Source organism: Diabrotica undecimpunctata, chromosome 2 (assembly GCF_040954645.1).
Source record: "Diabrotica undecimpunctata isolate CICGRU chromosome 2, icDiaUnde3, whole genome shotgun sequence".
In the NCBI taxonomy this organism is placed as follows: domain Eukaryota; kingdom Metazoa; phylum Arthropoda; class Insecta; order Coleoptera; family Chrysomelidae; genus Diabrotica; species Diabrotica undecimpunctata.
The window spans coordinates 158444172-158468805 of NC_092804.1; the positions used below are offsets into that span (position 1 = coordinate 158444172).

General features: G+C 33.9%; 1 protein-coding gene across 14 annotated transcripts in view; it reads right to left on the reverse strand.

Moving 5' to 3' along the window:
- The window catches only part of dlg1 (MAGUK family member discs large 1), a 1569679-nt gene that overhangs the window by 451648 nt on the left and 1093397 nt on the right, over positions 1-24634 (reverse strand). For all 14 annotated transcript variants that reach the window (XM_072523856.1, XM_072523863.1, XM_072523859.1 and 11 more), the window contains one exon: positions 13389-13424. In XM_072523856.1, coding sequence (XP_072379957.1) covers positions 13389-13424 — 36 coding nt within the window. The remainder of the gene's footprint in view (positions 1-13388; positions 13425-24634) is intronic.

Below are 24634 nucleotides of genomic sequence, written 5' to 3' on the forward strand. Positions count from 1 at the left end.
TTTTTAAGACAAAATTCGAGGTAAGCGAAATGTGCGAATAGGGAATAATTGTAACGCAGAACAATTTAAGGCGACTGTCAGTAAGTGCACAGCCATGATGATTTCCAAACTTTGATAGAAGATGGAACTTAAAAAAGTTTTGGATTAGACAAAGGGGAAAACACTTCAAACAGCTGCAAAAGTCAAACTCAGTAAGGTGCAAAAACTTGAGTGTATGGGGACAACTGGTGCCATGCGTACTACTCCAACAGTAGCTACGAAGGCTCTTCTAGGCCTGCCTCTCCTGCATTTGAGAATACAAGGAGAAGCAAGATTGGGAGCCTACAGAATAAAGCAATCACTGAAACTTCGCAATAAAGGAGTATCACAAGAAATGTGACGAATAACATTTTAATGAGAAACCAGATCACATAACAAAAAATACAATTTTAGGAATTCATACAGGATGTCTATTCCGGTCAGGAATGTATGGAGAAACAAGGAGTACCAACACCAACAGGGTAAAATCTGGTATACATATGGATCCAAAACTATAGAGAGTATTCCAAGCAGAGATTTATGCGAAACTGCAATGTGAAAAAAGAAATAATAAGAGAGCTCTTGAAAAAAAGCAGATCCATATATTGATTGCCAGTCAAATGGCACTGAAGGCACTGGCGTGTCAGGAAGTGACGTCTAGGCTGGTTCAAAGAACTGTATGAACTGGTAGACCGGAATAAGGTTCAGTTTGTCTGGGTACCAGGACATCAGGGCATGGAAGGCAACGAAAAAGCAGATCAAATTGTAAAAAAAAAGAATCTAATGAATTCAACGAACCGGCTGTAACTCGGAGAATATCAAAGGTTGCAGTTCGTAGGACTGTATAGGACTGGATGAACGAGAGTTATGAGCGATCTTGGGAGAGAATCCCAAAACAAATACATGGAAAAAATCTTCATTGGTGGACCATGTAGAAAAAGAACAGAGGAAATACTTCATGTGGGCAGGAACAAATTGAGAACAGTAACAAGAATATTGACCAGGCATGCACCAATAAGAAAACTCCTGAATAAAATAGACATTTACAATCGGGACCTTAACTGCAGACTCTACCAGGCATGCACCAGTAAGAGAATTCCCGAATAAAATAGACATTTACAATGGGGACCTTAACTGCAGACTCTGTGACAAGGAACTAGAAACTGTAAAATATGTATTATGTGATTGAGAGGCGCTTGACCGTAAAAGACAAAAACTATGTGGGTAACCAAGAGGAGACCCTGGTATATTTAGCACACTAAACGAAAGACCTGTTCCGTAGGAACAGCACGGAACGGAAGGCGGAATTACACTCACAGGCGTAGAGAGTGTAGTCAGAATCCAAAACGACTTTTCAAGACCCTTCCATTATAAAAATGGACTGAGACAGGGAGATGGACTGTCGTGTCTCTTATTTGACCTTGCACTAGAAAAAGTAATTCGAGAGTGCCATATTAACACGAATGGCACCATCTTTAATAAATCTGTACAAGTGGTCGAATATGCAGATGACATAGATATTATTGCTAGGTCCACAGAATCTCCAATCAAAGCATTTCGATCACTAAGGGCGTCTGCACTAAGAATGGGATTAAAAATAAACGCACAGAAAATCAAGTATATGTATTGTACTAGATCAGGCAACCAGATACCTAGACTATTAAAATTGATGATCTGGAACTGGAAGGTGTAGACACCTTCGTCTACCTGGGCTCGCTGCTGACCAAAGACAACAGTGTCAGCGAAGAAATTAAAAGAAGAATAGTGCTTGCCAATAAATGCTATTATGACTTGAGGAAACAGATGACCCCAAAACTACCCAGAAAAATTAAAGTTACCATATATAAAACACTAATAAGGTTAGTGTTAACATACGGGTCAGAAACGTTGTCACTTACACAGAACGACCAAGAATTGGTTAAACGTTTCGAGAGAAAAATTCTAAGGAAAATATATGGAGGAGTCCAAGAACAGGGATTGTGGCGTAGGCGCTACAACTTTGAGTTATACAGAAGTTTTGGGGAACCTGACGTTGTAAAATGTATTAAATTAGCACGCCTTGGATGGATAGGGCATGTAATTAGGCGAGATGAAGATGCAACGATCAGGAAAATTTTCGACCGAAGACGACCAGTGGGAAGACGAGCCAGAGGAAGACCAAAACTTAGGTATCAAGATAACATAGAGGATGATCTAAAATCCATCACAGTTAAAGCATGGAGAAGAGTTGCCAGAGACAGGGGCGAATGGAAGATTGTTCTGAAGAAGGCTTTAACTCATAACGAGCTGTAATGCCACTGATGATGAAACGAAAGACCTGTACAAACTTCTAAAGGGTACAAAAAATTTAGACTGGGTGTACGAAACAACAATGGGCAGCAAACACAATAAGCTTCAGCTTCAGTGATAACGGAGATCTTTTGGATCTCCCAGGAAAAAAAAAGACAACGAAGAAATTACAAGGTAACATTCAGTGCTAGTTAACGCACGCTGATGATGTAGTATTACTAGAAAATAGCTTTTTAAAAAGAGGATTTAAAGCTTTTAAAGAAATAGGTTTAAAACGTTCTAGAATATTATAAAGATGGGGTTACTACTACAAATAGATGGTTAAATAATTGTAAAAAGTAATAGTTTTAAATATTGAGGATCTGTATACAGTAAAGAAGAAATAAATGAAAATTGTTGCAGATGAAATGGGAGTCTATGGAAGAGAGCACAGATTAAGGTGGTTAAGAACATGTTTAACATCCAAATTATAGTAACTCAATACGCAGAAATAATGCGTGACTGGTTCGTGGGAGAAGTAGGAGAGGAAGGCCAAAGAAGAAGTGGGAGAGACGCTTAGGCAGAACCTATTGGTAAAGGGCATTGATATTGGTATGACCCAGGATAGAAACCTATGGAAAAATGTAATAAGGAAAGCCGATTCCACATCATGATAAAAGTAAAAACAAATCAATCGTGCATACGGTACTGTGGACATACATGAAGAACACGTGCGTTGAGAAAAAAACAAACAAAAAACGATCATCAGGGAGGTATCCAGCGCTATTAAAAGATCAAAAGAAAGCAACCATTGCTTACAGTAGATCTAAAAAATGTTCTCTATCTGCCAGAAAGTCAAAAGAAACTACAACAATATGAACTTGGTCACGAGGTAGCGTCAGTTTTCCATAAGTAAACAGAATAAGAAAATAAAAATGCGTACAGAATTCAAAGAGATGAACCACATCATTTATATGGAAGACAATTTTTAGAATGTCAGACGATTGGTAGTGTTATTACTAGGCTTCGTAACATAAATTCGCGTCAAATGTAATGTTTATTTACTTATTTATCTTTTAAACCAATATCACATCTACACGAAACCACTAGACCGATATAAAAATAACAGTATTACAAATATTTTTACGCTCCGAATGCTATATATAAAAATATTACTTCACCACCTTTATCTGTTTAGTTCCGATATAACGAAAATAAAAATACCCCACGGGTCGTTGGATCGACCGTGAACGCGCCGCCACACTAAATTCTAAAAATCCCAACAGCAGAAAATTTTCGCCTGTGTCTATCCCATTCGGCGAGTGACCGAGCCCACTTTTGTCGTGCGATTCTATTTGCGATATGTTATGAGATGGGCCAACAAATTCGGGAAAAAAATTCACGAGGACGTGAAACAACTTGTGTGCTGGTTGAGATCACGCACGAGTTTAGCGGTTGTGGAAGCAGTGGCGTAATTTGGGAAATCTCACGGATTAGTTACAGCCTATGATTTGGTTTTCATCTTTCATATTATAAAATTCTTTATTTAGAACTTCGACGTTGTACCTTTTTATAAGATACATTATCAACTATATTTTCATATTTTTGGTATATACAGGGTGTCCAGAAACTCTCCTGACAAACAAAAACCGGAGATTCCTTCGATAATTTTAAGACGATTCATCCCAATTCACCAAGTCCGAAAATGCTACCTAAGGGCAGTGGCGCACCGAGGGAGGTTGGGGGTTTGGGGGTTACAACCCCCAGGACCCTATTTCGACACAGTTACTTACACATTTTAAGGACTCAAAATGGAGGTAACATCATAAAAAAAATGTTGGTGACCAACCAAGGCAAATTCTAGGTGCGCTACTGCCTAAGGGAGCTAGATCTCTTTGAAGATGGCGCCTTGTAAGTAGTTTTTTCGAATACTTCCAGAACCTTTCTATTTAAAAAAAAAATGAAAACTGGTACGGTTATTATCCTTCAGAGTGGAATCGATTCCATTAATTGCAAATTTCTAGTACCGATCACAGGCGTCCGTTTTGGGTAGGCCAACGGTTATTTTAACACATAACTTTTTTGTCTTCAACTTTTAAGCATTTGTGATACTAGATTAATAAATTTTTAGGTTTTCTAATACCAAAAAGTACTCTTACTTGAAGTCTGTAGGATACATCGTTTTCTAGAAAAAAAAAATGTTTCGTTTTTTCGTCCTAAAAGTTAAATTAATAGGTACCTTAATTAATTTTACAAATTACCTTTTGTTTCAATAAATGCTGCACACAATTCCTAAAAGATATTGTTCTAATTTAATTATACTTCTGTTGACATAATATAATTATATATATTATATAATTTTTAATTATACTTCTGTTGACATTTAAAAGCCAACTAATGCAAAAAATATTAATTTAACTTTCATGATGAAAAAACGAAAAATTTTCAAATCGATTTTTCTCGAAAACGGTGTATCCTACCGACTTTAAAAATACCTTTTAGTACTAGAATACCTGACTATCTAATAATCTAGTATCAAATATGCTTAAAAATTAAAAACAAAAAAGTTATGCGTTAAAATAACTATTGCCCTACCCAAAACGGAAACCTATGACCGGTACGGTAAGTTAGCAATTAACGGAATCGATTCAACTCTAGCGGACAAATAATCATACCAGTTTTCGTTTTTCCAAATAGAAGCGTTCTAAAGGTATTTAAAAAAAAACTAATTGCAAGCCGCCATCTTCAAAGAGCTCTAGCTCCCTTAGGAAGCATTTTCGGACAAGATGAATTGGGTTAAATTGTCTTAAAATTATCTGAGGAATCTCTGGTCTTCGTTTATCAAGAGAGTTTCTGTACACCCTGTATTTTTTATAATATAATTGTCATTTACAGTTTTATAACCATTTATAAGTTAAGACACGCAGTTAGAGTCTAAGACAATAGCTCACACTAAGGAGAAGACAATAAAAGAAAACATTGAAGACATGTGGGGGAAAATAAAAAATACTGTCGTGGACGCAGCAGACCAAAGTATACAGAAAGAAAACCGTAAACATAGAAAACCATGGATGACAAACGAAATATTACAAATTATGGAGAGGAGACTTATGGTAAAAAACAAAAACCTAACAAGATACAAAGAACTCAACAGGGAAATTGAAAAAAAAATAAATGTAGCGTGGATATAAAGGAAATAAAGGAAGAATGGATGAAAGAAAAATGTAAAGAGGTAGAAGATTTGCAAATGAAGCATAAAGATAGAGAACTACACAGAAAAGTTAAAGAAGTAGCTGGAATATGGAAACCCAAACACAAAAACCAAATGGAATTAGACCCTGAAAAACAGAAAGAAATATGGTAGCAATATCTTAAAGATTTGTTTGGTGATCAGAGAAGAGAAGAGCCCCCACAAATAGATACTGATGAAAAATTAAACATGGTCACCGAAGAATTTTTGCTGGCAATAAAAGACGCAAAGAACAACAAGGCACCCGGCGAAGACCTAATAACAGCCGAACATTTTAAACACCTAAGTAATAATGCTGTCAGGAAATTAACATACATCTGCAACATTATTTATGAACATGGCATAATACCGCATGACTGGCTAACATCCACATATATAGCTCTTAATAAAAAAACAAAAAGCAAGGAAATGTGAAGACCATCGAACTGTATCCCTAATGAGTCATGCCGCAAAGATTTTTATGCGAATAATTTATAACCGAATTCACAATAAGTGTGAAGAATACCTGAGTCTTTCTCAATATGGTTTTAGAAAGGGTACAGGCACTAGAGAAGCAATTATGGGATTGACACTGAAGGCAGAAAGGTATCTTGAGGTTAAAAAACGGCTGTATGTGTGCTTTGTCGATTATAGAAAGGCCTTCGACCGCATCAAACACGGAAAATTGATTGAGGTGCCAAAAGAAGTAGGGTTGGACGGACACGACATAGCTATCATAAGTAATACATACTGGAACCACACAGGATGCGTTCGAACAGAGAACGGAAACACCAAGTACATCAACATAGAACGAGGAGTGCGTCAAGGGTGCATTTTATCCTCCCTATTATTTAATGTTTATGCCGAACATATAATTAGGATATAATTAGGATAATTAGGATATAATTAGAGCTTCTCTTGAAGATCGCCCTGAACGTGACAGAGCCAATGGAATCATCATTAACAATATAAGATATGCCGATGACACCGTAGTATTAGCAGAAACAGAAGACCAACTAAAAATATTGATAAACATATTATCAGAAGAAAGTCACAGGCTGGGCTTTGACATTAACTTTTCCAAAACCAAAATTCTGGTATTCCACAAAAACCCCCATGAACAAGTTACACCTAACATACAAATAAATGGTATCAACCTTCAGAATTCCCAAAGCTTCATATACCTGGGCAGAGAACTAAATAGTCAACTAGACCACTCAAAAGAAATTAGAAGACGCATTGAAATAGCAAGATCTGGTTTCATGAATATGCGTAAGATGATCTGTAACCACAAGCTATCAGTCTCAATAATATCGAGGACACTAAAGTGTTATGTGTGGTCTCTATTACTATATGGCTGTGAGACCTGGACATTAAAACAGTATGACGTAAACAAATTAAATTCATTTGAAATGTGGATGTACCGCCGAATGCTAAGAATAAGCTTGACCCACGCCCTCGTTTAGTCAATCCTATCAAAATTAGAAAGACGTCATATCTAGGACACATAATGCGCCATATGGAATTTGAGCAGCTCCAGGTAATATTAGAAGGCAAGACCGAAGGTAAAAGGGGCATAGGACGAAAGAAAAAATCTTGCCTACGGAACATCAGAGATTGGACCCACACAAGAGGAAATTAATTAATTCATCAAGCCCAGAACAGAGAAAAATTTGCCATATTGATCGCCAACCTCAACAGAGAAGGCACTTAGGAGGAGGAGGATAAGTTAAGACAGCCTTTATCATCTTGTGGGGCGCGTTTACGTGCGCGAGGCAGTACATAAAAAAAAACGATAATGACTAATAAAAAAATTAATTCACAGAAAGAAAAGCCAAATGATAAATTATTCTGATAAATTATCTCTGATAAGGAAGAACTGGGAGAATTTTATCCCAGCACTGGTTCTGGACCAAAGTAGAAATCTGTGGAAATTGGAGAACTCCATAAGAGATTTCTCAAAAAAGCACAAAAACTGCCAAAGATACACTTGTATTGGCAAAGCTGTACTCAAGCAATCAAACGTCGCTTGTATCCGTCCCCCAAATTCGAGTTGACTCCAAAACTGTATAAATGGGAATACCTCTGTTTCTTCGCTGCTAGTATCCAAAACTCCTCTCCCGTAGGTCCCGCACTCACCAATAAGATGTTCCCAGATTTGTAAATGTAAATAAACAATTGGAATTTGCTTATTCTACTCGAAGAGACACTAAAGTATTTCTCTTCGAAGATTTTGAGACGCAATTCTAAGTAATTTTTTTTCGAATGTTGGTAAGATGCAAATTAAAACCTCTTGGGAAATTTTTGATGATATACTGAATGGGAAAAAAAGCTATAATATGACCAATTTCAATTTAAAGAATTCTCGCGACTTGTTAACGTACTCACTATGAAGTGTGTCTAAATGGCGTCTAAGTTTATTAGGTTTTATACCTTTTTATACTTTTATTTATATTTATCGTAGGTTTAAATACCATGGGGAAAAAAGAAAAAAATAATAAAAGGAGTTAACGTATAAAAAATAGAAATTTACCTCTATAATAATTATGAAGACATGACGCTACTGAAATTGATTTGAGCGTTTATTATTATTATTTGATTATCAGCCAACAGTATGAATTAGACGATAAAAGCTTTTTTATTCAATTATGGACTTTTTCCAAACATGAGTTTTTACTTTGATGTAGTTTAAATGAAACACTAAACACTTATTTAAATTACAACAATAAATTCACTTTATGTTCTAGTGGGACGAAAATAATAAAATATTTGTACAAGAAAATAACGTCAAAAAGCGCTAAAAAAACACTTAGTTTTTTTAGCGCTTTAGCGACAGACACAATAATGAAACCGAAATATCCGAAAACAATTTGCAGATCAATAACTGTTGCAGTTTTCGTTATAAGACAATTAACGGAAAAATATAGGGATTCAGAAACAAACGCTTATATTCAAACGTGTTATACGCTCCTTCTTTGATCGTTCTCCTTCGTTATTTTTGTAAAATTAGCCATGTATAGCGGTTTTTTATCTAATCACTAAAAACTTTCTTTCAATAAATGGAAATTCTGTACACGTTTGCATATCCCTAAGTAACCTCGTACGTATTGTCTAAACAGATCGTCGTGCAGCTAATGATAAGATGGATGCTGTGTTTTTTATCTGAAGACATTTTGAGTCAGGCATGTTTCTGCTATAGACATAGTTCAGTATCAATTATATTTGTTGAAAGAAGACCCCAAAATATTGCGTAGTTTCAATGAGTGGCCCTTACACTTGAACTCATTCTACATGTTTTTCTTTGTCATCTTTGTCATGTGTTTATGTAGAGAATAAATTTACGAGCAATAGAAAAATTGAGCAGAATATGGAGTAACTCAAAAGGTGCTGCGGTGAGCACTGCATCAGAAAAGAGTTTTCGTTTTTTAGTATGTAAAATTTTGAGTGCACAAACCAGTATTAGAACATGTGTAAGAAATAGTGGCCAATTTTATGTCACAGGTAGAAAGTTTTCGTCAAGGCCTAGTGCTAATCCATTATCTATTATCATTAGTGTTAAATTAGATCAAAATAAACTAAAATAATCACTGGAATAATGAAGAAATTCTGTAAAAGAGGATTAAAATTTGATGACGCGGACAATATCGAAACTTTGGATGGTGAAATCATTGTGGAAAATAATATTTTTCCCCTTTCCCCTTTTTTCAAACCCTTCGAAAATTGGGTCTACAGAAGAATTCTACGAAAGTCCTGGACAGAAACCTGCCAAATCTGCAAGACCTTAATATCAAAGGCAGGCTATTAAAAAAAAGTAAACTGAACATATCTAAATTCCTTGGGCCACATAGCGAGAACAACGGAGACCATGGAACTTTTGGTATTGTAACGATTCAAAAAACTTATTAGGTTTTAATTCACGTCTTTCAAATTCCATTTAATTCAGAAACCAGTAACTTTTATGTGACCCTGTAGATCTTACATCTAGTAATCTATACAATTACTAATTAGTCAAGTTTTCAGAGATTTGACCTCTAACAATCATACGATCAAGCTGAATTTTGCTTAAAATGTTAATTTTGGGACCCCAAAAAATATGCAAAAAATGTACGACTTTTACCTCCAGCTTCCCCTTAAAACCCCCCACCTTGCAGTGGGGAAACCGGGGAAAATCGATTTACCAAGAATCTATACGCCGCAGAAAGAGAAGTTTTGAATAAAAAATGTAGCTGAGATAATTTTATTTACAATTTTAATAAACTCAACAGTAAAAATTCAATATCTTTTCACCAGATTTTTGTACTTTTATATTCTCCTCAGATCAATAAAATTTTTCACTTTTTATAAACATATTTATAGAAACTGTCTTTATTTGCGACAAAATATAAAACTTGATCAATTTTATTTATAATTGATTTTAGCGCGCGTAACTGGCATTTAAAATCGTCGGTCGCTTCAAGCGTTATTTCTGAGAGAACGTTTATTTGAAACGATTTCTTCCACGGTGTACAGATTCTTGGTAAATCGATTTTTCCCTCTATGGGAGTGGTTTTAGGAGGAAGCCAGGGTTAAAAGTAAAAAGTGGTTTTTTGCATATTTTTTGAGTCCCAAAATTGAGAATTCCAGCAAAATTCAGCTTTTTTGTATAATTTTTATGGCATTTTCGTCTCTGACTACTAGATAATAAGCATATAACGTATTGCGTTTTAAAATTCCAAACGAGAAATAGAATAAACATTTAATATTTGTTTTAATGAGAAGAAATTGCATTTATGAGGCTTCGGATTAAGATCGGATAAGAATGGTCGGCTAAGTGGAACCCTTTTAGTCCGTAGGGTAATTTTTGCTACTGAAATTATGAACACGTGTGCGAATTGAAATTATTACCGGTCCATCTTCTGAACAAGCCGGTAGGCTGGCGTTAGTTCGCCAGTACTTTTGAGCCCTGGTACCAACAATTTCCAGTTCAGTCCATTAAAAGTTAAGTAAAAATGTCCGTCTTCATTGACTCGCCAAAGATGAAAGTGTAAACACTAGTTTTTTTGGTTTTTTATTGCTGAGAAACCTAACATGGTTCGGTTCATATTGGGAAACAGTCTTTCTTCAAGTCTTCAGTCAAAGAAGGTATTAATTGTAATGCGACATTTCTATAAAGGATCTAAATTAATATGTATAATTAAACCTATGATTTGGCTAATAATAAATATAGCTTTTATGTAACAACTTCGTTTTGTTTAATTGCTCTAACAATCTTCTTTTGTCCACAAATGGCTAACAGTGTGGACCACAAATACATAATGGCTAACAGGTTTGTTGAGCTAACATACAAGGTAGGTGTGATTGATACTGTTTATTTTAAGGAAAGACTTTTTTGGCAAAATATTTATGATTTTTCTTTGTACTGTTCATTCCATATTTCTGGTATAGCTCTAGCAGCTATGATGTCCTAATTTTTCTTCTTTTAAATTTTTCTGTTGATGTGCTAGCAAGATTGAGCCAAAGAACCACGACCACATTTCTTCCGATTCTGAGCAACGCGACCTCGTTCATTTTTTGTACCTCAAACACTGTCCATCGAAGACTACGGTGGAAAAATCCGTAGTTCATCCTGTACAGGATCGCAGCCAATGGAGATAGAAAGCGAATAATAGGCTCAAGGAATTATGAGGAGGAGGCTCTGTACTATGAGCAGTAGGAGCATATGGAGATGCATGCATTAGACAACTGATAATTTTAAATAAACAAATATTTTTAATATTATTGTACATTCAAATTGATTTATTTGAATATTACACTTAAAACTTATAGGGAGATATATGAATGCAATCAAACCTTCATATCTAGTTAAATTAGACCGAGCTATTTTACTACTTTTTATTTTAAAAATTATTATGCTCATGCGTTATTTAATGCAGTTACGGCGACATTAAAAAAACTGTACATATCATGTTGACACTGTAACAAAAAATTTCCTCTATACTCTATATGGTTTTATTTTTGCTCCACAAACGAGTGTGTATGTAGTTTTTATTCGTGAGATTTGACACATTTTTTTAAATAATAATTTCGCGCGTCGTTTTTAGCTTGTCGATTGGAATGAGCATGTACAGCATAATTAGTTGAAAACAAAAAACGGGATGACATCATTTTTGTCATTCTACAGTAATAACTAACAAAGGCAATGGTAAAAATCAGTGATAACGAGATATCGGTATAAAAAAAGTTTATTTTTCAAAGTACGTGCGTTGGTAGTATACAAGAGTCAGTTAATGTTGTGGAAAGTAGGGCACAGTTAGATTATAGTATTGTGTGTCACTGTATTATGTTGCTATGACAGCCCAGTTAAGTGTAAAGTACATTAAAGAAGAATGTATGTTTTAGAGATATCTTGCAATGATCCAAACAATCTACAATTTTATTTACTTTCATTTCATTCAGAAAGTCGTAATGCACTACCTGTATAACTTATTTCGTCTTAAAAAAATGTTCTGGTCACTAGAATTATTTTGATCGACGATTCTTAAAAGACGTCAGCCCATTCTGGAACATTTTTTTCTAGGATTGGATCATACGAATGAGATTTTGGCGCAATTTCGAGGGGAGATGCAAAGTTTTCAACAAAACAGCGTCTCAATCTGATTCTGACCATAGAGCGAATTACATCTGTTGTTTTTCCCGAAGATATTCGTCAGGTAAGATAATTTATATATATGCTATATTCTACCGATTTTAATGTAAATAGAGCATTACCATATTCTTCTTTCAGTTGTTTACAGAAGGAAAAAATGATGATCTTTCCTTTGGACTGCTCGGTTTGTCTTCAGTACCTACTATTGGTCTTACAATGTTATTTTTGTCTATCTTGGAATGGAAATGAAGAATGACATCGAGTCTTTGTTCCTTCTGGAGGACTGAGTAGGACTTATGGATGACTGAGTAGGACATATTGGAAAACTAAGTAGAACTAAACAGGCCTAAAGCAGACTGGTGATAACTAGGGTGGATTTAGCATAATTATACCCTTTTGCTGATCTATGGACTATCTTTGACTGGGAATACGTAACTATAAGATCTTATTTCATACACTATGTTTTTTGGCTAATCCTTGAAAAGAAAATTCAAAATGAAATAATATTTCTTAAGTTTTTATTAACTTCCGTAAATGTTTTTTATTTTTCTCACAATGTTACCAGCAAATTCTCTGGGGTGATAAACAAAGACTACTCAAAATTATTGAAAGAACTGATTCTTGTTCCTACGATACCTATCCCCTAAGGTGAACTCTTGGCTAGTGTGGAAATGTCAAAAAGAACTCGACAGCCTGTCCGAACATAACAGTGTCATAAGGTCACCGGGGAACACGCAACAATGAAAGAGTTAATGAACATGACAGAAGAGAATCAGCTACAAAATATTTCGGTCCAGAGCCTGCCGTGACTAAAGCGCTTCGAAAAACTAGCAAGAACCGGCTCAGAATCATAAGAACCATAACAGGCTTGTAATGCATGTAATGGGGTTATTTCATAGAGACTTGACTTTCATACTCTAAGCCCCCATTGATGTCTTCCAGGGTTTTTTAGACATCTCTCCCGAGTAGATATTAACAAGTATAGGCGATAAAACTCATCCATCTATGATATTTCTCTTTATCGCAATGTCTTCGTTCATTTGGATGCCCGTACTTACAGCAGAAATATTTAGCAGAATTGTTTATAGCATTTACGTTTTGTAAGCTTTTATGGAAATATCGCGAGATAAATAAGAATAATTTTAATTATCTAATTGTAAGTCGATTTTGAGCACAAAATCTGTTATCAAAAGATTTATTCACGCCTTTTTTTTAATATTAATTAAAAAAAATAAAACATATACTCACTGGTTTATCACCGGATCCTAATAATGGAGAATGGGCCTGAAACAATAAAAAATATTGATAACGACATTATACATATATATAAATCTTTATTATTGTGGATACCGTTAATGACAAAATGTAATCAGATTTTTTCTATATCCCATATAAAAGAGACACATGGCGTTGTATTTTAATTTTTCTCTACAGTGAAATGTTGAAGCGAGCTTCACGGAACTACCGCCACAAGATGGCGTCGTCACTTAGCGCCACAAGATGGCGTCGTCACTTAGCGCCACAAGATGGCGTCGTCACGTAGCGCCACAAGATGGCGTCGTCAAGTGTAGTCGTCATATATTTACTTTAAGCAGGTTTAAATTAAAAGATTTTATCTTAAGTTTGTTTAAAATGTTATTTTTTACAGTACGAATAAATCCAAAAATGAATTTATGTATGTACGTCACTCAAAAGTTTACAGCGAAAGAATGAATTCTTTAGAATATGATAATTTATATTTCTTTGAAATGTTTCCTTTCAATAGATACGATTATGTCTTTATTTGAACAGATCACACCTTTATTAAAACTATTTTACGTTTAGTAATGAAAAGAGCTGTAGGTATTATGAAACCGGGTGTGAGGTGTGACACTAAAGTGGTCTTTAGTCTAAAGTGAACATTAGTTTACTTTAAATTTTATTCTATACACTTTATAATAATTTCATATAAATATAATGTCGGATTTTTACAATTATCAGTTCAAAAATTGCATTAAAGTACCTATAACAAAAACATTTTAAGTTGAACTTCCGTGTTTATATTTAGGAAGAGATTTTAGAAATCAGCACATATTAAATATGGCTTTTTAGAAAATAGTAGTCACAGTGAAAAATTGGAAGAGTCCATAAACGTGACGAGAGTGTCCGTTATACAACATGCAAACTTTTTCAATAAAATTACTTTATTCAATTTAAACCATATTATTTAACTTTTGAAAATACAGAAAACACGTATGAATGTTTTATTAGGGATTGTCACAATAAATACTACAAAAGTGTTAAGTTTAATTAGCTTTTAATCAACTAGTGGAAATTAACACTATATACCGAATATTTCACCTACTAGAATGTCGTTTATACAAAGGACATTGCTTGCCATTGATTGAATGTCGTTGTTACAAAGGGCTGTACGCTTGCACAGATCAGTTTTCTGGTAAATGGTGAATGTGACATCAAACAATTAAAGCGATGCGTGGAGTGGATTAGTTCCACATTGCCGAAAGCATATAGATACCTAAATATACAGATAAAGAAAACAAGCAAGATTTAAAATAGAGATTAAGCAAAAGAAAAATCTATATTGGAAGAGAAAATGTCAAGAGCTTGATACATTTACAGGAGGTAGGCAGTCTAGGAAATCATAAAGGTTTATTCGTAACGTAAGATCAGACAAAATAGAATAACTACTATTCAGGAATATACCAATATCAATATGGAACAAAACATTAAAACTAACTTATACTAGAAAATCAATCAGAATATACTCCAAAACACCATAATTTCATTGTGGAATGCGTCACAAGTAGTAAATCTAGCAATAAAACACTGAAAACTTTTGTTTTTAACATTTCCCAAAATATATTATAATTTATCACCACTCTACAGCTGTTTCGGCAGAGTGCCTTTCTCAAGTGATCTATTTTTGGTATGCGGTGACACTTTACAGTCGTCAATTGAATAGGTTAAGGAGAGGAGAACTGTTCTTCTGAAACTAATTTCCTATGGAAACAAATCTCCCCACGTAGTCCTCACTGGTGTGGTATTTGGGAAGCGACTGTTAAAAGCAACAAATACCATATATGTACCGTTTAATGGACAACGCTCACCTTACCTTTGAGGAACTGAGCACTGTACTCGCCGGTATCGAAGCTATACTAAATTCACGTCTTCTTTGACCTCTCTTAAATGACCTCACAGATTTTGAAGCTCTTAATCCCGGCCATTTTCTAGTTTGTCGTAGTCTGACTGCTTATTCTAAACTCAACCTCATTGGGATTCCTGAAAACAGACTTTCATTCTGGCAACAATACAAACTCCAACAATCCCCTCCTTTAAGAAGCGATGGTCTACTGAATACGTGAACTGTCTCCAAACCAAACAGAAATTGCCCACGTATTAAACCGATTACTAAATTAGATCGTTTCCCTTTTTGTAATTGGTTTCCTTTACAGTTTAGTCCATATGTCCATGTGATCGGCAGTGTGTCTCCGACTTCTAAAGGCGACCCAAGATAAGATTCATAAAATTAATCTACTCGTTAGTTTGGCTATCTTTCGCACAAAATATGTTAAAAGTGAATGTAGTGTGCAGGGTTTCAAATTGTTTTTATAGACGTAATTCAATTTCCGTATATGTATATTCCTCAACAAAAGCGTAAATGTTGAAATGTCTGTTCTCAATTTAACCCAGGCTATCGAGAGCCTTCCCATCAAAGAGGTACATTTAAATCTCCACAAACAACAGATCGATGAATATTAGTGAATAAAGTTAGTTGCCAAACTCCTCCAAAATCTCTGGACCGATTTTTATGAAATTTTACATATATATATATATATATATATATATATATATATATATATATATATATATATATATATATATATATATATATATATGTATTCGGTAGGTATGAGAATAGGTCGTAATCTACTTTTCATACTCGTAAGGGGCGAGGGTGGTTAACCCCAAATATTTTTTGTTTTTGTTTTTTTTATGATGTGACATTAAAATTATATTTTCTTAATTCTTAATTTTCATCCCTCTAATCCCTCTATCCTACCATCCCTGTTAATCCCTATTTTTTTATGGCCATATTAGTGTCACAGAGTTAGTCGCCATACTCCTCCGAAATGGCAGAAGGGGTTTTTATGAAATTTTACATATATATTCGGTAGGTCTGAGAATAGATCGTAATCTATTTTTTATACCTCTAAGGGGTAAGGGAGGTTCATCCCAAACATTTTTTTTTATTTTTTGGACAAAATTTATTTATAATGTGACATTAAAAAATACATACAGTCTTTCATTTTCACCCCTATGTTTTAATAGCCATATTAGTATCACAGAGTTAGTTGCCATACCATACTCCTCCGAAATGGCTTGAGCGAGTTTTATGAAATTTTATGTATATTCGGTAGGTCTGTTAATAGGTCGTAATCTATTTTTTATGCCTCTAATGGTCAAGAGTGGTCCACCCAACTATTCTTTTATTTTTTTAACATTTTTATTTTTATTTTAATTTTTTTAGATGTGACATTAAAAAAAACATATTTAAAAGTACCTATATTACTCAATAAAAGCGTAACTGTTTCAATGCCTGTTCTCAATTTAACCCACGCTAAAGTGGGTTGCGAAGTGTCTGTGAAGTTGTCCGAGGTAGGTCCGCGATGTATAAATTAAATAGTAAGGGTGCCAAAACAGATCCCGGTGGCAGTCCATTGCTGAGCTTTATTTGGGCACTTTAAAAGTTGCCCATTGTGACTTGAAAAGGTCTGTCGGTGAGCATGCTATCAGTGAGTGTAGTTACCTTTTTACACAGGATGGCACGAATTAGTTTGTAGATTAGTTTTTGTCTCCAGACAGTATCGTATGCAGCTGATAGGTCAATGAAAGCAATGGATATTTTTTGATCTCTTTGAAAACCTGCTTCAATGTGTTGTTAGGGATAGGATCTGATTTGTGCAGCTTCGGTTAGGTTTGAACCCTGCTTGCTCAATAGGTGTCAATTCAAATATGTTTCTACTAATGATGTTGTAGATTAAGCGTTCTAACAGGTTATAGACACATCTCAGTAGTGCAATCGGTCGGTAGTTTTGGGGCTGATCATTTGCCTTTCCTGATTTTAATATGGCTATAATGAAGGCCATTTTTAGGGAATGAATAGTATAGAAATCAGCCAGCGATATCCTAGCATATTTGCCACAGTGGAGTAAAAATTCTGGATGGATTTTATCAGAGCCGGGTGCCTTTCCAGACTTAATTTCTGATATTTCTGAAATAATTTCTTATGCAGTAAACTCGTCAAAGTATTCAGATGTAGGCGGGTATGCAGACTTTTTTTAAATTTATTGCTGATAAACCACTAGATGCATTTTCAATCTGTGAATATATTTACCATAAAAAATGTCAAAATTTAGAAAAATTACTGATAATCTAATTTCGCTAAATGCCGAAACATGTAATGTACGGCCCGTAAAAGCTTTTTAAAACATATTTATAATAATTGAAGACGTATTCTAAAATTTACTTTAAAAATGTATATTAGTATATTAAGATCAGCATTGTATCATGTTCATCTAAACTATAAACACGAAGAATAATTTGTCTTAAGTATTATTTATGAAACCTTGTCAGATGCACGATAAATATTATCTTATTTCATTACTCTTCAACGAAATAAGCTGTTATATTTTTCTACGTGATACAGGTCCTGGACCGTAAACTAACAACTGAGATATCAGGACAAAACTGAAGAAGACATAATCTGGAGAATTAGCTGCCATGATGTATTTATCAAGATTTTTCATTTATTTTATAAAAATAAGAACCCGCAAGTCGTATTTTCCAATTTGCCAACAATCGCGTAAGGAGATCTTTTTTCCAGAGGCAATTGAGAAAATTACAAAAAGGAACGGGCGACTAGGTTATAACAAATATTTGTCATATTGTTTTTACTAAGTTGTTATATTTTTTAGAATTTTAATCAAGGATTTCTTGATGTTTATTCACAAAGGTTCAAAAGTTCAATATCGTGTACAAACAAGTGCGTGGGCCACTGAATTTTAATAAATAATGTTGGAAAGGATGAAAGAGAAACAAACACTCATAATAATATTGATCCGCAAGAAAACTAATAACCAACTAATATAGAAAAAAGAACAAAATATCTGTATTCGGCTTTTGTACATGTATTTGATGCACTAAAAAATGATCAGATGGAACAATATACCTATATCACATAATGAGAGGGGTGATTTATAATTTCTTTCCATTTTATGGGGACTGTCATATAACATCTAATATTATGATGCACTAAAAAGATGTTGTCCAGCATTTGGCCCTCCATAGCACTCTGAGTCACGTGAATCTTATGCACTACCTTTTTGTGAGTGTTAATGTTTCCGCTCCATAAGTAGGTACAGGTAACACACAATCCTAAGAGACGAGGAAGCTTGAAGCATATTCAATCGTCCCGCAAATTCGTCCAAATTTTTGTCCTCAAAAAATTTTTTTAGCTACGCCCATGGCTAACAAAACCTTGGAAGAATTATGTTACGCCTTCTAATTGGCACATCGAGGGCAAGACATGGTTCTCTTAAGATCCTTTCCCTTCTCAGAAACAAATCAATAGGTAGCTTGTGTGTTTTGTCTCTCCACTAACCCTTCACTTCCAAGAATAGGTATAATTCTCTGGCTTTCTAAAACACCTTTTAGTCCCTTTCACCCAAGTCGCTCTTCAATTCTAAAGGATTAGGGCCAATCTCGCATGAGCAAAAAAAATCCCCTCTTTAGAGAAAATTTAAGCCCTCATACGTATTTCGAAAACTATTACTTTATTTGTATACCAGCTTTTTAAGCAGGTCAACTTGGCAGTAAGTCGTTTATTCAGATTATTTCTTGTAACTGACCCGCTAATTTCGATTTTTTATTAATTATAGACTTAATGTCACTTCTGTTTGCCTTCACACATTATACCTCATACTTTATATTTCTACCACTGCCGTATATTCAGTACCGCCTATAACTTTTAGTTACATTCTGCTGATGATTAGTCATATTCTGCCGCCGATTAGTTGCATCCTATGGTCGTATATTCAATACCGCCTATAACTGATTCCATTCTGCCGCTGTATTGCCTATGCCACTGTGCGTGTTTCTGTTGACACAATCGCCGAATGGTTTATTGGCGCCAGTCCACAACAACTACTACTGCATCCTTACTTGAGAACATAACTCTTAGATTCGTGCCAATATGAACCTGTTAGTACATTTTGTTGTTTTCTTTAAAACAGATAATTTATAAATAATTTTGTTCAACCTTACCTATTTTGAGTTATTAATATAACACTGGCAGAGCAAATCTTTATTCTTTTATTTCAACACATAAGTAGTGATTAGTTGTTTAACTATATCTGACATTGTCAAATTTGACATTCAGGATGATTTATTGTGTAACTTTATTGATTTATCTACATATGTGTATTATATATTATGTCTTATTGTTAGTGCTTACCGCGTGATATAATAATTAAACTCTTCATTATTATTTTGTTACCGTATAGTAACCGTCTGTATTTTTGTCTTATGTTCTTTCCGTTCTCGTCACTTCGTATCTTTCCCGTGATCGTTCTCATCTTATTTTCTGCCCATTCTCGTATTTACTAGGTTTCCCTATTCCTTTCAAAAATAGAATGGTGTCCAAAATTCTCTTTTATTTCGTATTTATTTCTCGTTTATCTTCTGTAGTCGAGCCCTGTCGAACCCCGACCAAGACACCTCTACCAGACTAAAGTCCGGAATTTAATAACGTTCTTTGTATAAACCTCCCTCCCACAGATAAAATAAAAAAGTACAGAGAACATTGCTGATGTAAAAGATAACGAATGACTGTTTCAATTTTCGTAGGCCTACTTGGAGTATTTTTATGTAGTGAGATCAAAGGATAACAAGCCCCTTTACTGTAACAACAAGCCTATACACCACTAACTAATGTAGTTCATTTGGAATTAAAATATATGTTTCGTTTAGGTATTTCCCCAAGGGCCCTACTGCGTGAAAAACGTGCCCGGGTTTTTAAGGGTCAAATAATAAATTTTCGACGACTTTGTAGGCTGCAGAGCGAAAAACATTTGGGCCAAATATACCATATTATACCGTATTTTTCTTTAGGGTTCAGTGATCAACACCACGAATACTTTTATTGAATTATAAACGTTTTAAATAAAAAATCTATAATCTAATACACATATTTTTATGCAAATACATTTTTGAGACTATTTAAATAAAATAAACCAAGTTAGTACCAAAAAAAAATTGCATAATGACCATGTTTTGCTATAATTTATTTTAAGAGTAAAGCAGAGTAAATTCTCAGAATTTTAATTTTTGAGAAACAAAATACTTTGCTTCTCAACCGAGTTGAGAATTTAAAACTAGACGTTTCGGCACCCATTTTCAATCCTGATACCCGGTCTCATCTGCCTGCTCCTCGATGTAGTCAGTGACGGGTCTTACACTGTGTAGCTGCTTTTATACCCTCAGTATGCGGTGCGATAAAGGAATATAGTAATTTTCATATATATATATATATATATATATATATATATATATATATATATATATATATTTATATATATATATATATATATTTATATATATATATATATATATATATATATATTTATATATATATATATATATATATATATATATATTTACATATATATTATATATATATATATATATATATATATATATATATATATATATATATATATATATATATATATATATATATATATATATATTGTTCTGAAGCTATTTTCTTGTGGCATTTTAAATTAATTAATATTTAAATGGGAATAAGCCACAATTAAAGGTTAAAATACATTTATTGACGTTTCAATTTCCACTTCGGAAATTTCCGAAGCGTTTCAATTTCCACTTCGGAAATTTCCGAAGTGGAAATTGAAACGTCAATAAATGTATTTTAACCTTTAATTGTGGCTTATTCCCATTTAAATATTAATTAATATATATATATATATATATATATATATATATATATATATATATATTATAGGCGAAATATAGACTTAAATGTTAAACGTCATACAGCAAGACAATCAAGCATTATGGTATGGAGTGCTATATGTTTGGGAAGCAGATCACCTCTAGTTCTCATTAACGGCATTCTGTATATAGAATTTAGTATAGACTCTAAAGTGGCTCTCAAGATCAGCTGATTTGTCACCCATCGAACATGTGTAGGAATCCAAGGAGGAACCACTCATTATTAATTTTTTGACGAAAATGACGTTGCAAATTTGTTTATAATGGTATCAAATAATAAGAATATTATGATGTATACGTCTATAAATAAATATTTGTCCTTCTAGGTGTTGCATTTTTTTGGAATCAGTATCCTTACCTTTTTTCAAATCTTTCGATCGAAAAATCGATTTGATATCATGGAATATGAAGCGATAGACAATAAATAATACCTTATCAGTTTCGTGGGTGGTTAGTTTTTGTGTTGTATAAATAATTAAAATTAAGTACATTGTAAATTAAACTGGGTATATTTGTTCTCTCGTATGTGGAACTAATATTCTGAGATTTTATGAGTGGGAGTCTTAATTTAAACTTTCTAAGAAGATCTAGAACCTCCAACCATGTAAAAAGGGATATTTGCCATCAATGATGGAGTAAATATTTACAACATACGTTTTTGATAAACTCAGTGAATTTTTGGATCCTGTAATATTTTCAAAGACGTCTACAAACTGTTCGCATATAAACATCTGAGTTTCATCAGCAAATAGTTCGTTAATACGAGTGAAGCAAAGTCGTCCTTTATTATCTTTTTTTTTTTTGGACGAAAGTAATTTTTCTACTATACAGATTGAACGAATTTAAAACGGAACATACAATTTAATATATGTCTGTTTGAACTGCATTTGAAATAGAGGACCAATATAAAACTTGGACAAAAATAAATCCATACCCGGTGATAGACATTGTATAAAATATCGTTCAACTATCTGTCTCCTTTAAAGGAAAGAGGAGCTTGCCTAATAGTCGGAGAGATAGAGCCGAAATTTTGAACTGATCAGTAACAAGACATTTCTCTATTGGAATATATTCATTGTAACTGGGTTAAGACTTTGCCTTCCTGCGGACGCCCCTCGTGGTACAGGGGGTGGCTATACAGGGATGAAGTTGTAATTTTTTCGGAAAAATTAACGATCGATAATATGGCTGAAAATTTGCCCAGAGTAAGATCTTGGTATAACTAGACGAAATCCCAAAGGGCGGACGCGAGATTGGATACATAAGGGGTGGCGGACAGGGGTGAAATTGCAATTTTTTGGGCAAAAATTAACGATAAGTAATATGTCCGCCATTTTCATGGCTCATTATTTAGCCCCTAAAAACTCTAAATCGAAAAGAGCGGACAGCTGGGTTGGTACAGAGAGCCATAAAACGGGATCAAATGTACCAGTTGCCTGCGCATTTTAGGTCTCGGTAACAATTTTCAAACTGATTTTATTATGATATTTTTATACCGATTGATTTGAAAATTTGTATGCTCACTTCTGTTACCATTCTGAAAAGCGTTAAGTAGAGTTTTCCTCAAAATTTTCCAAAAACATTTCCGTAAATGAAAATGTTCGTAATTTTTTGAGGTAAAATCTAATTTGTAGAATCCTTTCGATTTTCTATCAGTTATACCATGATTTTTTTCCCAAAAATTTTCAAACGATTTTTCTGATTTTTCTGAAAAAAATTTAGAAAAACTTTTCTAAAACGTTTGATAAAACTCTACGTCATCGTCTGAATCTTTTATAGAATATTTTGTAGTTTTAAAATGATATTATGATAATGTTTTTTTTTCAAACTAAAGTCATATTTACTTTACAAATCACATTTTTTTCTTAAATATACCTCTGGGCAAATTTTCAGCCATATTATCGATCGTTAATTTTTCCCAAAAAAATGACAACTTCATCCCTGTATAGCCACCCCCTGTACCACGAGGGGCGTTTGCCTGTAAGGCAAAGTCTTAACCCAGTTACAATGAATATATTCCAATAGAGAAATGTCATATTACTGATCAGTTCAAAATTTCGGCTCTATCTCTTGGACTATAAGGAAGCGATAAGTGGTTTGACAGCATAATAACTGCTTGTGTAGTCTAGTTTTTTCCGTGATTCTAGGCGACCTATTTGGGTGGAGTTTTGACTTGTTCTTGAAAGAATTCAGAATCCAGCAGCCCGCTGAAGTATTGGATTTTTATAATATAATTATTTGACAACCTTTTGTTGGCCAACCACCTAGAGCAGAGTTGAGCCGAAATACATTGATTTCGTATGTTCCGTTTTAAATTCGTTCAATCTGTATAAGTATATTTTCTTGATTTTTTTAACTTCTTTCGCGACTACACAGAATATTCTTATATTCACGTATTCATAAAAGTTTTCTTATTCCAAACCTCTGAAATAGCAATTCGTAATTTTTCGCAGCTGGTGAAAACTGCAATTTACGTTTATGTAAAATCTAAGCTAGAAAGATAGATATCACATAGCATCCTTTCGCACGTTATGAAAACTTTTCGACAAAGAAATCTCCACAGTCAACACTAAAGACGTATGAGAGGTCGTGATAAATGAAAAACGCCATGAAAAGCGTTGTGAAAATCCCTCTGAATAATGTATATTTAGTCTTTCCTCCCAACAAATTTTTCTGTGCTTCCTTTTTTTTTAGTTTCGCCTTATTGAAGTTGATGTGGTATATATGTTCTTGTTTACTTTTCAGATATGTAAACACAGACTATTATTGAAAAAGATCAAGCAAACGGAAGCTTACTGGAGTGTAGTCAATATTTTTATATTGGCAGACGTACATGAAGGATGTTATTCTTATTGGAAATGTATTCTCTAAACAAAAAGCGCAGTAACCATTGAAATAAAAGTTGCCTTTTCGGCGGGGAATCGAACTACGTGCGAAAAGTAAAAAAAAAGGAAAAATATGTGAAGAGAGCCACGGTTAAGAGTGATGTCAATCCAAAGGAATATATACAGGGTGGCTCTTAAGTAATTGTACAAAAAAGAAACTGTAGATTCTACACTTTGAAATATTACGATTTAAGCCAACTTGCTTTAATAAATTGTTGATATTAAGAAAGCTACAGGGTGTTAAAGTGGAAATGTAAAATTTTATTTTTCGCTATAACTTTCATGTTTGTGAATATTTTGGTGTAAAAATTTATAACTGGGTGCTATTACGTATGAGGAATTATAATTTAGCGCAAACGTTAATCTAGTTTATAAAGGGCGCCACATATGCTACCTATCTGGCATAAATTTGCGCTTAACTTTTTTGCTTTTTAAGGTAGCGCTATTTGTGTTAAAAAATATTAAAGATATAATATTTTAACAAAAAATAAAAGGTATACTTGGTATTAACCAACGTTGTTAACCAACGAAGACATC